At 31.6% G+C, this 12,297-nt stretch overlaps 1 protein-coding gene and 1 long non-coding RNA gene across 3 annotated transcripts in view; one reads left to right on the top strand and one right to left on the bottom strand.

Annotated features, from left to right (window-relative positions):
• LOC145938791 (uncharacterized) overlaps window positions 1-12,297 on the bottom strand; it is a 108,403-nt gene that overhangs the window by 53,250 nt on the left and 42,856 nt on the right. The gene's annotated exons all lie outside the window — the stretch shown is intronic.
• The window catches only part of LOC145938783 (uncharacterized), a 193,936-nt gene that overhangs the window by 176,449 nt on the left and 5,190 nt on the right, over window positions 1-12,297 (top strand). For both annotated transcript variants that reach the window (XM_083042538.1, XM_083042539.1), the window contains exon 5: window positions 2,253-2,441. In XM_083042538.1, the coding sequence (XP_082898664.1) occupies window positions 2,253-2,441 (189 nt within the window). The remainder of the gene's footprint in view (window positions 1-2,252; window positions 2,442-12,297) is intronic.

The following is a 12,297-nucleotide window of genomic DNA, read 5'->3' as shown; positions in this document are numbered from 1 at the left end:
AGTTAACATGAAATCAATATGTTCGCCATCAGGCCGTATCGTATATCAAGCAACTTTGTGCACATATCTTTTGAGACACGCTATATTTAATGAGCAAAGCGATTTAGATCGCGGAGATATAATCTCGCATGATTTAGTGCGGTTAGCCATGCTATTAGTTTCAAGTATCAAAGAGATAATAAACAGAGAAAACGCAAATTTAAAAAAAAAGATAATTTTCTTTACGTCATATCAAAAGCTGCTATCGTGCGAACAATTTTAATTAGGAATGAAGCGGTTAAAGGAAATTAATTTTCTTTACATTCGTGAATCATATTTACAGAAATATAAAGATTAGGAATTTATTATCTGAAATACACATTAACACACAGCAATGATTCTGTTTAGAGAAAAATTAATTTTCATGTAACTCACGAAGAAAGAGAACGCAAATTTTATTTCTTTGAAGGAATAAAGATAGACTTTTAATTTTTCACCCGATGGATAAAATCGTAGTGATTTATCGTCTGCTCGTAATGATAAAGCGTTAATGTTTTTTCCCGATTTTTGTATTTACATGGAAACTATTACAATTTCGCGACAGCCAAATGCTTGCAAAATGCACGCGAACTGAATTTACATAATATTTATGTTAATGGTCGAAAGTACGGGCACGTCGACATATCTGAAGAGGTTAATTGCCGCGTATTCATTACATATCTATAAGCTCGAAATAGTAGCAGAATAAATTACAAACTTGTCGCATAATACGCGCTTCCGGAGAAATTTAGCACATTCTATTGATATTTTATTTAATTCGCCGTATTCTCTTTTTATAATTTTCTATTTCCATTTTCGGACGATTAATCGCGTTATTTCGCGCGTGATAGTAAAACAAAATGAAAAATATATAATATTGAAAGTTAAAATATAATATTTTAATTTATATACAAGATGTTCCAATCAAATTCAATTTTGAAGTTTTCATCTAATTTTTTTTAGTCAAAGATATTTATCAAAGTTCTTTTTCGTGATAAAAGAAAATAATTTCGATTTTTGAAGTATATATTTCGTAGCACATTTTCTACAAAATTTTACGCGTTATATTTTTAAAAATTGTATTTTAGTTGACTCAGCTATTTTTGTCAAAATATTTTTTTCTTACACTTATCTTGTTATATATACAATACATATATATAAATTTTGCGAAAGTTTAGAGAGAAATATATATTATATATTTGATAATTTAGAGAGAAATATATAATATATATATAATAATAAAAAATTTATGTATTTTAATCAATAGATAAATATTTAGATTTAAAATAATATAATTTTTAGCGCTAGATGACTTTTCACAATTCACTTTGTGCCGTAATTCTGCAGCTATAATTTAATATAACTTTCGCAGAATTTATTGTTCAAAATGTCGAAATGGCAATAATTCATATAGTTCTCGCTATTGTTTTGCGCGAAACCACATATTGTACGATCAATTTATTAAAAATTTAATGCCCCTCATAAAAGTTTTTCTTATTACTCGCGTTACTTACGAGTATCGTGTCCTATAACGGTAAAATATGAAGTATACGTCCTTATATCGATTTCCCGATTCGTCGAAAGTGTACGCGTGTCGTGAACGTGTAGTATACCAGTCTTCTGTGAAACTCATTGTAAGTAATGCTATTTTATGTAACTTTTAATATTCCTCTTTTCAGCAGGAAAATTACATTCTTTTTCCATTATTCATCGTAGATGTAAATATTCTTCTCAAAAGAATATTTTCTGGCAAATAAAATTTTATAAATTTTATCTAACAATTAAAATAAAATTATTTGAGAAATTACTGACATATCTTTTTCTCTTTAACCAGATAAATGTAAGGAAGAAATATTTTGACGAAAATAACTGAGTCAATTGAAATATAATTTTTTTAAATATTGTAACGCGTAAAATCTTGGAAAATGTGCTATAAAATTATATACTTAAAAAATCAAAATTATTTCCTTTATCGCGATAAAGAACTGTGATAAATACCTTTGATTAAAAAAAATTAGATGGGAGCTTCAAAATTGAATTTGATTTGAACATTTTGTATATAAGTTTAAATATATATTTTAACTTTTAATTATATTTTTTTTTATATCTGATATTATATACATATAATCTTCATTATATGTATGTGTGTGACTTGACTTGTAAAGCATATCTCGTTTCAAAGGAAGACTGGACACTTTTTCGGTCTGATTAACGCTCTTTCCTTGTAATTTCAGACTCCGAGGCATCGACGATCCTAGGCATGCAGACTACTTGGTTCGCCGTCGCCCTTGTTTTTCTGATACTCAGCATGGGCGGTCTAGTAACTGCGGCGGTTCTCTGCTTTTGCAAGCAGCGTGTTCCTACCCCGAGGCATCCCCATAACGCGCACAACGCTCAGTCTCATCCCCCAGTCAGCTTCCCATGTGAGTCACAAAAAACCCCCCTTACATGTACACGATCGATTCGCGTCGTTGGTGTCGTTGCAACCGCCCATAGTCGGTGCAACCTCGCTGCCATCAGCCAGTTCGTTCTTTGTGGTTTTACTTCGCGTACTGTCAACTCAAAACACCGAGGAAAACTTTCTCGCTCTCAGTTTGCGTAATGCCGTTACTCTAAACGATTGCACTTCCGCGGTACGCATGCGTGAGAGCGAGTAGAATAATTTTCGTAAATTGAATAATCAACGTCGATGTATAAATACTAAAATTATGTACAATTTAAGTAAAATTTGTATAACTTACAATTCATTTTTTTATTTTCGAGAAAAATGAGATCGTATGTACAATCTTTTTTTTAAGTAAGAAAAAAAATTATAAAAGGAAAAAATTTGTTATCTTAGACTTGTTAAAACAAAGTCTAAAGCAATTTTTTCTTTTGTGAACTTTTTTCTTATTTTAAAGGTTGTATATCTGATCTCGACAATTCCTTGAAAATTAAAAAAATAATTTATAATTTATACAAATTTTGCTTGTATATAATTTTACTATTTATTAATTTTAGTATTTTACAAATAGAAATGACCAGATAAGTGTAGAAAAACAATATTTTGATGAAAATAGCTAAGTCAACTGAAATATAATTTTCTAAAAATATTGTAATGCGTAAATCATGAAAAATGTGTTATAAATTATATACATAAAAAATTGAAACTATTTTCTTTATCGCGAAAAAGAATTTTGATAAATATCTTTGATTAAAACAAAAATTAGAAGAGAGCTTCCAAATTGAATTTGATTAAAATATCAGGGTGTCTAGTAAAATTTGAAAATAAAATTTAAGGACATTTCAAGAACATTTGCACGATTTTCTAGTATGATCAAGACGTACAAAGAACCAAGAACTTTTTTTTATATTTTTAGATATTATATTTATGTATAGATTATATTAGGCTAACATATATTCTTCTAGTACATTGTATACGAAGTAACATATGACTTAAATATTTTTTTAAAATAAATAGTTTCAGCTGACTCTTTTAGCTGAATGTTTTTAGGTATTCCCAGCCTATATAAAATCTATACATATATTTTTAATAATGATACCGGTATATAATGAAACCGGCGACGCCGGTATATATATAATTTAGTATATATATATGGGTGTGTTCAGAAAACACAATAGTTGAGCAACGTTACTAAATTTATCTATATTATATCATCATATAATATATGAGTAACGTTGTACAACTGTCTGTGTGAATCTTAGATTCTTATATCTCTATGTTGTTGACATAAGGTTGCGTTCAGAAAATACAACAGTTGTACAAACGTTACTCATATATTATATGATGATATAATATAGATAAATTTAGTAACGATGCTCAAGAATCTTTTAATTCTTATATCTCTATGGTCAACAACGATCAGCGCTCGAACAACTTTTGTTTCATTCTTAAAGAGAATTTGAAGAAACTGAATAAATTTACAAATAACGAAAAAAATCAAGGATCTACAAAAAATTCAAGTACATTTCCAGGATTTTTAAAGGACAAACAAAATTCCAGAACATTTCAAAGACTTCAAGGATTTCAAGGATCGCTAGACACCCTGAATATCCTGTACCTATATAAGTTTATAAAAATATATTTCAATTTTTAATCATATATTTCTTTTTTGCATCCGATACATTTAAAGACAATTTGCTTTTATAGAGCGGACTATATTAATAATTATGAAAATTAATTAATTTTATTAAATCTCCTGAAGAATTTATTTAATTAATTCTCCTGAAAATAATAATAAACGCATTTAATCAATTTGAGCCTTGCGGGTCGAGCCAATGATCAAAGGACGAACGCTCTCGCGATTACGGCATAAAACATTCATTTATTATTTATGCTTTTATCGTAAAACATATGCTATTATGTTTTGTGGCATCTTTATGTAGAATATAAGTCACACAGACGTCACAGTACATTGTTAAAATTCTTTTTGATCAGTTCAATATGAAGCATGTATATGTATATCTGCATATTCGCCTTCCGAGCAAACATTTTAAAAAATCACTTTGCGTACCAAATTGAAAATCGATATTGTATTTCACGAGGAAATAAGTCACCAGCGCAAACTTCGATAACCGAGTACTAAAATGAAGTGTTATTTAGGACCAATTTCACCAACGTCGGTTAACTTTAATCTTCGGTTAAACTATATCTTTGTCTCTTTTCAGATACGTTCTTAAAAAGAGACAAAGATATAGTTTAACCGAAGGTTAAAGTTAATCGACGTTGGTGAAATTGGCTCTTAGCACGTATATAATCTAGAGTTCATATTCCTATAATTCTTTCTTTCAACAAATTATTTATCTTGGGATAATTATTGCACAGATGTAGAATGCAATATTTTTTTAATAAATCTTTGTGCAATATATTTTTGATTGTCAAACATATACATATATCAGATTCAAAAAATACATTACTTAATTTCACGATTGCATATTGGCTTCAAATGTAAAGTGTAATTACGTCTAATTTATTATATGCGCTAATTAATACGGGTTACGTATGTTTATCTATCAGGACGCGGAGTTGTGGATCAATGCCAGGTTACGATAATCAAGGATTGGTCCCGGATTTGAAATTATTACATTAGGATTACATTTACAAAATGTTACAATACCATTGCGCCTGCCATTTCGCGTCGCGTGCTGTTACTCGATTATGCTGATCCCATTCGAACACCCCGTATACGTACTGTATGTTTGCTTTTCATTTGATTGCATAGCGGTTTATCCCTCCCCCTTCGTACTTCTGCACGTCATTTCGTACCACGACAACGATTCTAATTAATTAATTTAACCTGCAGATTTGACAAATGCATTTGGCGATCCGCATCCGTCAATCATCCTGCGTATATTCGCGGTCGGAATTAAAATTTATTTGTCGGAAGAACATTCGCACAGTCACTTATGTTATTGTTTTTCGACTTTATCATTTATATGTATATATCATTTTTATCGCGCGCAAACTCGGACTTCCTCGAATAAAATCTCTTCCCTTGATAATGCACAAGCCGATTAAAAGTCACCTCAGTCTCTGTACAATTATATACTTGTACATAAGACTATTATAATATTGTTGGACAATACATAAAGTTATTTGAAAATCTTTTATTTTTTTTGTCTCTTTATACTATAAAATGTGTGGATTTTTCTTCCTGGGAAAATTACTGTTGAAACTCATACAGATTACAATGTAGTAAAAAAAAAATATTTTTAATATATATTTAATATATACTTAAATATTTTTAATATATATTTAATACATATTTTATATAAATAAACTATAATCAGTTTTCTTCGCGATTCATATTTATATACGACGAATTATTTTTACGCTAGATTAAACTTCCTCGTACTTATCGCTTATCATTTTTATTTCACGGATACTTTACGATGCTCGATAACTACCTAAGGTCTCATTCGTTCGCATGACGCTCTCCGGGATGATCCCTCTCTTCATCATCGCAATCATCCCGCTCGCTTTAGAATGCATAAATAAAATAGCTCGTGACGTCATACGTTGTTATACGGCGAACCCCGGCGACCTTTCAACAAGAGCCGACCCAAATATCTGCGGTTAGCGCTGAATTAATCAGCAACCATCGGTTAGATTGAATCCCGCTCACCCCGCTATAATTAAGCAGCGAGATGATCGATAAACCGATACATTCTGTTGTGTATGCGCGTTCTCTTCCTTACAATGGTACCGTTATTTATTTACGCGTAACTGTTACCGCGAGCGGTTGCGGCGGCACAGCGAAATTAGAGGGCGGAGATATGACGGATGAAAAAAAAAAGTAAAAAAAGAAAAATGATACGAGGGGAAAAAAACTCCCCCGAACAAAACGCGCGTCGGCGTGTTTTCATTAAACGATCGATCGTCGTCTCTCGCCGCGTTTCGGTCCGCTCTCGCGTTCGTTTTATAATGTCGTTTGGCTTTTCGCGATTTCAATCGGCGAAACGCGGTATCACGATGTTTGCCACAATTCCGCCCCGAATGTATATCGTTGTTGTTTTTCGGCCCCGCGGTAATCGATAACAAATAGCGCGTGCCTCGCGGCTTGTTTCTCGTCCCGTTTGTTTATTGCTATTACTAACTGCGGAAAAAGAGAATGAGAAACAGACAGGCAGAGAAAGAGAATGAGAGAATGAAAGAAAGAGAGAGAAATCGTACTCGCGTTTAAATTAGTTTAATATACGAGAGTCGAAACTTCTGTCTCTCTCTCTCTCTCTCTCTCTCTTTCTATCTCTGTGATAGGTCGCGCACCGGAAATTCGATTATCCGAAACAAACGCGGGGCGGATAATTAATTCCGGCAGAGAAACGCGCGTTTTCGACTGATTAATCGAACAGAGTCTATCTCCGAACGAACAGCTGATCTTTACGCAGGTGCATTAAGTAATATGTTTGCGATGTATATTATAGCCCGTACCTCAACGCGTGTTAATGCGAATGATAATTCGCGTAGATGACATGAGTTTAGATTGTATAATGCGAATCAGATTGGCGTCAAACGAACTCTCTAGTCTAGTGCTATTTATGATTTATATAATATCGAGACGTTTCTCGTATTGCCTATTATATATCAATCTCTAATATTCAATTTCCGCGAATAATAATTATTTTTAAATAGAAAGAAAGAAATATTTTGGGACATTCCATGGATCTAGAATTTTATTGTTAATTAAATCAACTCAAAATTGTTTCCATCCCAGAAAATATAATTTTAAGTTAACGTCAACTAAGTTTTAAAAAATAATATACATATATTCGCTTTATTTAAATAGATAATAAATAAAACGTTTATATCAACGCAATTTTATAATTAGTCATGTTGTAAAACGTATTTTTATTTATTACAGTCCAGAATTATTTATAAAGAATCATTATTATTCTACACATACATATATTGCATCAATATTGTATCTACATGATGCAAATCAATATCAGTCTAAAATACGATGTCAAGGAAATTATTTAAGATCTGATTGGAATCAATTGGCTAAAATTAACCGAATTTATATTCAAAATCGAACAAATCTAAGTCGTCAGTTTCTTTTATAAATACACTATCTCTTGCCTTAATCGCTTTAATTTGAAATTCATCGCATTTTATTTTAATAACTTTGCCCTCTCAGGAATTGGTGATTCGACTAGTGTCAATAAATATAAAAATGAAAGAACTTTTTTAACAATTTTTCACACATGAAAATCTTTCAAGTTTTTATAAGTTAATAATATTTTTTCGAAACTTTCATTGTCAGATATATTCTTGAAAATTTTTATAAAGTAAAGCTTTCAGAATTCCAGTCAAAGACGTCAATATGGTTAATAATTTTTCTATTTAAATAAATACACATACATATATACATATATACCGTTTTGGTCAAAAGTATAAAGTACCCATTTTTAATTGCAATAACAATTAAACAAAGTAGTTGTGAAATAAAAAAAATATATGTCAATATTGAGTTTCTTAAAATAAATGGTAAATTTTTTACAATTTTTTTTTATTTCACAACTCTATTTTGTGTTTAATTGTTATTACAATTAAAAATGGGTACTTTATACTCCTAGCCAAGGCTGTATATATATATATGTATATATTATATAATTTAAATAGAAAAGTTATTATCAATTTTCATGTAAGATAAAAACAATGTTGACATCCCACATCTTCAAATTTCTGTTTTACATTTAATCGTCAGATTTTTTCGATCATATCGATATCACTCTAAAATTCTTCGAAAAAGATTCAGGACCTTATACCCCGATTTTAAAAACGGGATACTAACTTCACTTCAAAAGATCCGAGATTACAGGTGAGACTGTGAGCATAAAAAAACTGCTGTTACGTCACCATCTCGATTTAATGGAGCGCGTCGACTTGATAACGGCCGTTACTCGCATCACGTTGCAAGATTTATTAACGACACGAGTATAACAGGGACTTTTAATGCAATAGCGTATTTCCAATAAGCTAATATCGTGATAAGTCCAATATGAAAATTATCATTGCAATTCATATAGCTGTGTATCTCAACGTTTACATCATATTAGAGAAGTATCGTATTGTGTAAGAATTTCTTAATTTATGCGCTAACTCTCTCTCTTTCAATTACGTCTGAATTATTCGCGAGATAGAAACTAAGACGTCGCGTTTTTTAATCTACGACCGAGCTCTTTTTCTCTCCGTGCTACATTTTTCAATTTCTTTGAGATATAATGTCGCTCGGGATTTTCTCTTATAATCTCGACTTATATATATATATATATGTTAAGCTTCTTATTTGAGATTAAAGTTATAAATACGCAAAATAGCGAGATGTTTAATTGCATTTTTTTAATCTATTCATTTAATTTTCGCGATATTTTAATTGTATTTCACCGAAAGAATAGAGTTATATGTATATCCCTTTTATCTTTTCGTTTATTTGTTACATTCAATTGCGCGCTTTGATGTAACATTGTAGCGATTATTACCGCGTGATCGAATATTAAATCCCTGCAAACGATGAAAGATGCTCTTTTTTTACGATACTTTCGACGAGCGCCGTTCCTCATAAACGTGAAAAACGTGTTTGCGCGGTTTGCAGCGCGTTTTATAGTAGCACATATATATTTTGCACATCAAATGCGACGGGGCAGTCTCACCTGTCGCTCTTTTGTCGCGAATTTCGTGTCCGAGCGATATTTATTCGAGCCAGTATCAAAAGTGGCCGGGAATAAAAATCAAACGATTCTACACAAACTGCAACAGATTGGAAAATAAATATAAATAAATATAAATTCGATTAAAAATCCAAGTTTGCGTAACGCGATCCAATTAAAAGCACCGCATGCAGCATCCCATATATCTCTCCAAAAGAGAGCCGGAGGTATTCAGAATATATAATACGAGTCTGCATCCGCGGAGAGTCGGGTCCAGACGCAACCCCTGGATTGCGCAGATATATCCGAGTCCGACACGTCCGAGTTTGGCGGAATAGCAATAAATTGAAGCAACGAGGCGAAGCTTTGTATCATCGGGTCGAAGCAAATGTCAAACTCCGCTGCAGTAAAGCGCCGGACCGGGTTTTCGTCAAATATTTATCGTAAAACTTTTTACGTATTTTGCATATATATATATGCGTGCAGAAAATTGCGTACGTTCAAATAAAATAAGAATATATAATTAAAGGATATTAAATTAATTTAAATAATTTCGTTTATTTTTTAGGGGCTATTTGCGGTGGCCAGAATTTTCTGCCATGAAAAACACGAAACCGAAAAATGTTTTTCTCGCTATAATAAAACTCGTTATATTTCAGAGAGAGAGACGAGAGAATAATTTTAACAAAACTAAATAAAAAGTTACGCACAATTCCCCCCCCCCCCCCCAAATAAGAAAATGAGCAGGATATCTAGTGTAAAATGATAAAATTCACACATTTCAAAAAAGAAATTACAATCATATTCCGGAAATTGGAGAAAATATCGAAGTGACAGCAAAAGAGAAAGAGAGAGGCTTATATGAAATTTACTGACACACCGTGTGTGGCTTTTACAAAATAAATGTCGATAGTTCGTATACCTTAACTAAAAGTTTTGCATGTGCACTCTTGTTACGATATTCCACTATCCTGGGAATATATAGAAGAGAATGCAAAATAAATGGAGGCAAAAGGTACACCATGCTTTGGCCTCGGTCCAAAAAAAAGGACGACTTCGTCGATCTGAACGGTCGGGAAAATAGAAAAATCACTCTCCTCCTCGCTCGCTCGCTTATGTGTACGTTTTAATAATAAATAAAAGTTTGAACGGAGTTCTCCCGCAATTAAATACACACACGAAACAAGGAACGAGGACGAGGACGGAAACTAGGCGATATTCCACTGCAATTTGTAAATAGAATTTCAAATTCGAAAATTCAAAACAAAAAAACGCAAAGAGAAAGACAAACAGTGTCGAAGGAAAATTATCAAATTTTTAATCGAGGATTGTGACCCGTCCCGGAATAATTCGAATTAATACATTGATGACATTAGCATTCGCTAATGAAATTAATTCCTTCGGTAATGAAGCTTTCGCGCGATAATTAATGCAACCATACGATAACTATGTCTATTTCGAGGCGCGCGTACGTACACTTTATGCCACCGATTTCATCATTAGTCAATGTAACACGGATTACATTTTTAAAATGAGGATTATAATATGATTGGCTGATAAGCCGCACACACCGCAAATTGAAGCGAGTCTGGGGTATCGATTTTCTTTGAAATATAACATGATTAACAGGAGGTATGCGGTAATAGTAATTTTAATCGCATCAAGCGGCGTGCATTATAAAAATTGGATTGCTATACAAAAATAAATATTTTTAGCGATATTGAAATTATTATTTCGACTAAACTAATAGCTTTCTATTGAATTATTATTGCATTTAATTCGTCGAATTATTATCCATGTATTTATAAATATGTAAATTTGTAAATATCTTATAATGTAAATGTAGAGAGAAAGAGAGACGATAAATCTATTTGTAGCCTAACTATTATATAATTAATATAAAACTATTTATGCGAGTATTATAAGATTTGTTATTATATTTTACAATATTGTGCGAGGAGAAATGATTAAAATAAAGATAATTTAATACAATAAAAATAAAAATTCTTTTATAATTATGAGATAATTAAAATTCTGCTACAAATAAATACGTTGTAAATTAATTAAATATTACTAATTAATATTAATAATTTTTCTTAAATTAATATGTTATAAGTTTAAAGGTACGATGTCTTCTATTCGGAGAATATTCGTATTTTTGAGACACATATATACTGAGATGTATACTATTGTCTGTATATAGATGCATATTTTCAAGTACGAAACAAGACTGCCGATCTGTATTTGGAGAATTTTTACGAGTGCTCGGCTATATAGGCGGATTATGTAGGAGGAATGAGAACACATTCGTCCTTTTTTCCTTCTCCCTTGGTCTCTTACAGCTTATGCAAATAAGCTCATTTCGGGACTCGGCTCGAAAGAAACTCGACGAAAAGTAGGACTTTATGTTTAAGGGGGGTATCTAAATCATTCATGAAAATCTTAAATTATAAGGTATGATAAACCGGTGAAATGAGATTATTCGTTCTATTTATTATTTAGACGTTTGGGTTTAAATTTTGGGAAAATTATGTACAATACATGTACATTATATATATTTAATATATATAATATTATATATTTTATATATAAAATATATTTTTTCTGAAAAAAATTATATGTAAAAGAGATAAAACCATTTACAGATACGGTTGTCTTTTTTTATCTCTGTTGTTTTTTTCTCTTAATTTTTACATTGTTTAAAATTTAATAATATGTATATCCTTTAATTCACGCTGCTTAATATTTGCCACTAAATATCAGCGCGATTAAATATTCGCTCGCAGCCACATATGAGCTCCGTTTAAATATGGAGCGGTTTGCTTAGCTCATGATCGATAATACCGATAATTACGTGGGCACGCATATAATTGGGACAGCTCTCGGTCGTTCGTGACAACAAACGCAAAAATGTTTTTTGACCACAATTAGCATTCACATATGCGCCGTTCGCGAAAGTTTATCGATATGTTTGTAGGCTGCATGCCAACTCGAACGAAATTTCACCTTCTCGCACACGCAACGGAAGTAACGAACAAATACTTTCTCTTCTCTCGAAACGCGAAAATCTCACGTGGATCTCACGTACCCCAAAACCCGATCGAATATTGTACTTTGTTCGAGGTAAGA

Source organism: Prenolepis imparis, unplaced genomic scaffold, assembly GCF_030444845.1.
Source record: "Prenolepis imparis isolate NDT839.2.m4 unplaced genomic scaffold, iyPreImpa1.0 SCAF_7, whole genome shotgun sequence".
Lineage (NCBI taxonomy): Eukaryota > Metazoa > Arthropoda > Insecta > Hymenoptera > Formicidae > Prenolepis > Prenolepis imparis.
This window is presented reverse-complemented; position numbering and strand designations above follow the sequence as displayed.